This window comes from Phytophthora infestans, genomic scaffold (genome assembly GCF_000142945.1).
Source record: "Phytophthora infestans T30-4 supercont1.4 genomic scaffold, whole genome shotgun sequence".
Lineage (NCBI taxonomy): Eukaryota > Oomycota > Peronosporomycetes > Peronosporales > Peronosporaceae > Phytophthora > Phytophthora infestans.
This window is the reverse complement of record NW_003303755.1, coordinates 2,519,497-2,523,896: the sequence shown is the minus strand read 5'-3', so window position 1 is coordinate 2,523,896 and position 4,400 is coordinate 2,519,497. Positions and strand designations below refer to the sequence as shown.

Below are 4,400 nucleotides of genomic sequence, written 5' to 3'. Positions count from 1 at the left end.
TCATCTTCCTCCTTCATCTCAAGACAACGCTTGCAATAACGCGCGCTCGCTCCACCAACACACGTTCCGCGACAACGGCTAAAGTCGGGCTTCTTCATCGAATCAGCATCCTCAGGACGTGTGTACCATTTCGGCGACGTCTGAAAGCGCTGAGCAACTCGGTTGCAGATCACTTCCATGTAGTCATGAATTGCTTCTTTCGACACGAACTTTTCGTACAATTCATTGGCTCGAGCTGCAATCTGTTGACATTTGTCGTCATTCTCACGACACCATCGAATTTTCTCCTCCAAGTCTGAAAGATCCGCTTTGATCGGCACGTGATCTTCAAATGGTTTGAGAATGGGGTAGTACCACATCTCGTCGGCAACACAGCGCGACTCGACCTTGAGAATCACACTGCCCAAGCGCATCAAGAAGGCGTACCGGTTGGCAGCGCAGTGACCTTCAACGTACAGAATGTACTTGAACTTGGACTGCTCATAGATAGGAATGAAATGCTGGCGTCCACCTTCAAAGATGAACTTCTCGTGACGTAAGAACGTCATAGGCTTACCGGCGATTTTCTTATCGCGGAGGTTCCACGTGGTAACTTCAGCGTTAAGAAGCGGTACCAGCTCTTGATCCCCATCCCTCTCAGCCTCACCATTCATCATCGTATCTTTCTTCCATGTGTTCGAGAGGTGAGCCAAGTGAAGACGTTGATTGGTGTCAATCGTTGTGCCACCTCCCGTTGCACTACCACGAAAGAAAGCAGTATTCACCTTGTCTTCCCAAGGTTTGTAGAACTTCCTGAAGTTGCTAGCAGTAAAAAGGTCACGTGCGCCTTCGATGCCGTGTCTCTTCCGGCCATTGGCGCCAACGTCGCAGAAACACTCCCAGTCGTTCTCACAATGTACTGAATTACGACACGGACATCGATCGCAATGAGTATGTCTGAACGACTGCGGGAACACAAGACCTGTAGCTGCTTCCCAGTCTTCCGAGCATGGAAAAGGGATATCCGCGAAGCGCTTGGAGACGTAGAAGCTCATAATAGGCGCATACGTCGCGTAAAGGTGCTTTGTGAGGGGAATATCGTCGTCCGGGTTACGGTCATCTTTGTCAAACAGAAATCCGTACGGCTCGCTCAGGTTTTCCTGTCAATTCAAGTCACAAGACAGATTTTAGTCCGCAGATTCCTCTCTTTACATCAAGTGGCTACAAACCTTTAAGTGCGGGTAGTCGCGTTTGTTAATGAAGAACTCGCAGTCAGCAATGTTGCGATGCTTGCACGCGTCTTCTAGCATGTCTCGCAGTTGCGTCAGGAATTGATCTCCCCAGTACTGCGTCTCGTCCTCCTTGTTGCGGTATCTGCAGTGTTCGTTGCAAATGATGTTGCCATTGGCCCACCACTTGTTCACGTCTGGTATGATGTTTTCGCGTCGATAGTATCGCTGTTTCTCGCGGTAATATGCGAACATGCTGCCGTCCGAGCTGTCGAACGTCACGTTCTCTCCCCAGTTGTTCTCGTAGTTTTTGTTAGCGAAAGGAGCGAAGATGACGACGCGGCGTCGACGGATCATCACGAAGATACCACAGCGCATGTTGAAGAACAAGTAATACAGGGTATTGTATGTCGATTCGCGGTTGGTCTGTTGATGGAAGGGCATGTTAACACGGTAGTCGACGTCTTGGGCGATGGGAAGTCCCTCGCCCTGCGCGAAGCGATTGTCGGCGCTGACCGGGGGCGTCGGCTCAAGTGGGTACTTAAGGTCGTACTCCTCGATTTTGGGCATGAGGATCTCTTCAATCTGATGCCAGTCCACAAGCATGGAGAAGACGTGCTGCAGCTTGGGGAAGTCCGGGTTCGAGCCTCGCCAGCAGTGCTTGCGGATGAAGTCCTCGCACTCTGCCTTGGTAGCAAATTTGGGAACGCCGCCCGATGTCTCGGACATGACCCCACGCCGCCATTCTGGGGTCTCTTCGTCCTCGAAGGCGAAAATGCCGCGCAGCATCGGACGCTCGTCCATGGTAGCGAGAGCAGTTGTGACGAGGGGAAGATAATCTCATGCGTTATTGGATAAAATAGCAGCCAATGAGGAACAGAGTCCAAAAAATAGTAGGAGGAGGACTTTACATGTTTATTAATACCGGTAGTCGTCCTGCAAGATACGGTACTGTACTACAGAAGTAGTACAGTACCTCAGATAACCTTTTTATACAGTATGAACTTCACCTACGGCCAACAGATGTAGGTGTAGAACAGACTGTAGGTCTTTCTTCTGTAGGCAGTCATATTTTAACTTACAAAAAAGAAAACGATAAGAAACACCAGCCATATTACTTGGCTCAAACTCTCTTCACGACACTCTCAACCTAAGACTCTTGTCACGAATAACTCACGAATTGTTTTCTAGACTCTCAAGCGTTTTGACGCTACATGTACATGTAGACGTATAATTGTGCACAACCATCGGGTTTGCGGTGCCCGACTCGCCGTATTTCAAGATCCAGTGGCAAGTTATGCTACAGGCGGCAAATGAAACTTACTTTCAATTTGAAAGTAAGTTTCAAAGAAAGTCACAATCCGATTGTATTTCCGAAAGGAAGCGTCTTTAGTAAAGACTCTTTACGGGTTTACTTGACGGCTTTGACCTCTAGGCTGGCGTTAGATAAACCCCAGCGTTTAAATAGGAATAGTCAACCAGAGCGGCTTGCATTTACATTGTAATATGTTGCGCTTTTGACGGCCTCTACAGTACATGTACTGTACAACAATGGTAGGCGATCTGCCTGTACATGTACCGTATTTGAGATCTCCTACTTCAGAGTGATCTCCTAATTCAGACTGCCCTCCAACCAATCACATATCGAGAATGGAACAGCGCACAAGTCTAGATCTCCTAATTCAGAGTACAAAAAACATGCTAAACTGTAACTATCCACCAGCTCATTGCCAGAAATTTGCAATGGCGCGCACTCCGCTCGGCCAACGGAAAGGGAGAACCCGTATTTCTGGCACTGGCAAGCCTCCCAAGAAGTTTAAGTGCGTTGCCATTTCATACGCCTACAAGCTTTCGGTTGTGGAGTGAACCTGATTGGGAGCTGCTACGACGGTTGCTGGAAGAAGTGCCCGTAGTGCGCCATGCTGTGGATACGCGTCACGATATAACTTCGTAGTTCCCGAAGAAGATCTTGATAACTAAATTGTTTTGTTTAAATAATACGTGATAGAGATGCGTCGGTACGTGTACAGATCTTGTGTATTTTGCAACAATACAACTTCAAAAATATTGGGTCTGAAGTAGGAGATCTCAAATACGGTACTGTACAAGGCCAGCGGTTGTACAGGTCGCCTTGTCGCGGGTCATTTTACACCCACATTCTGAGGCCTTTCTCCAAGAGTACATGTTTTGTGACAGTTTTCCGGAAGCCAGCAACTAAAGTCGCTTCACTTCGAATTAGACCTCGTGGTGCTCGCCGTTATGAGCCCCACAGAGCAAGACTCATCGGCGTCGCCCAGCGTCGCCGACGTAGTGACTGCCGCTCAGCAAGAGCAACAACCGCAACAATCGCAAGATCCACCACAACCAGCGTCGCCAGCGTACGCGGGGTCTTCCGTTTTCGAAACGACGCACGGGGCAGGCCCCAGTTCCATCGCCGGCGGTCGACCGCGAGTGGAGTCTTCTGAGCATTTTGGCTTCCTACACCACAACGCGGACGAAGACATCTACGTGTTCGAGGAGCCGCCCGAGGTAAAGGTACTCGGCGGTCGCTTCGAGGAGTCTTGGCCTACCCGGTACGTCGAATACGATGTTGAGGTACGTAAACATCAACAGTTGCGTTGGTATACCGCTGAACTAACGTCGATAATAATGGCCAATTGCAGCTAAAGTACAATAATTTCAAGTGGAAGGTGGAGATCCCCAAGTCTTCCATCTCAAGTCTCTGGTTCTACATTAAGAGTCGCCCGCATCTTCGTCACGCCCCGTCTTCAGTCGCTGTAGAGCGCACTGAACATGGCATTGGCGAGTCGGGCGTGCCGGAGCACACACCTACAGCCAGTGAATCCCGCTGGCCGCAGCTACGAAAACTTTTCTTAACATCTGCCGACAAGTCTGTTGGCCCCGAGATGGTTGCACTCGTGCAGCAGTTACTGGAAACGGTAGTGAAAGTGCCGCGACTGCTACGATCGCCCTTTGTTGCAGCGTTATTTCAAGTCAGCAACTCAACGTTCGACGACGAAATGGGTCGAACGTCTGTACGTGAAGGTTGGCTGAAAACACGTTTCTGGCTCAAAGGTAACCGCGAGAATGTCCGTATCAACCGCGCGTCCATGTCGTGGGACAACGAATGCTTCAACTGCATGTGTGTGGTCAAGCGCGTTAACTTCCGTGCCAAACGTTTGCGCTGGGTGT

General features: G+C 49.6%; 1 protein-coding gene across 1 annotated transcript; it reads right to left on the bottom strand.

The window, feature by feature from the left end:
* Window positions 1-13: 13 nt before the first annotated feature.
* PITG_03649 (uncharacterized protein) lies at window positions 14-2,012 on the bottom strand (the record flags this gene model as incomplete). Its single annotated transcript, XM_002906660.1, has 4 exons — window positions 14-78; window positions 269-399; window positions 427-1,139; window positions 1,209-2,012. The coding sequence occupies 4 exons, from the start codon at window positions 2,010-2,012 to the stop codon at window positions 14-16; spliced, it is 1,713 nt and encodes a 570-aa protein (XP_002906706.1).
* Window positions 2,013-4,400: the final 2,388 nt, after the last annotated feature.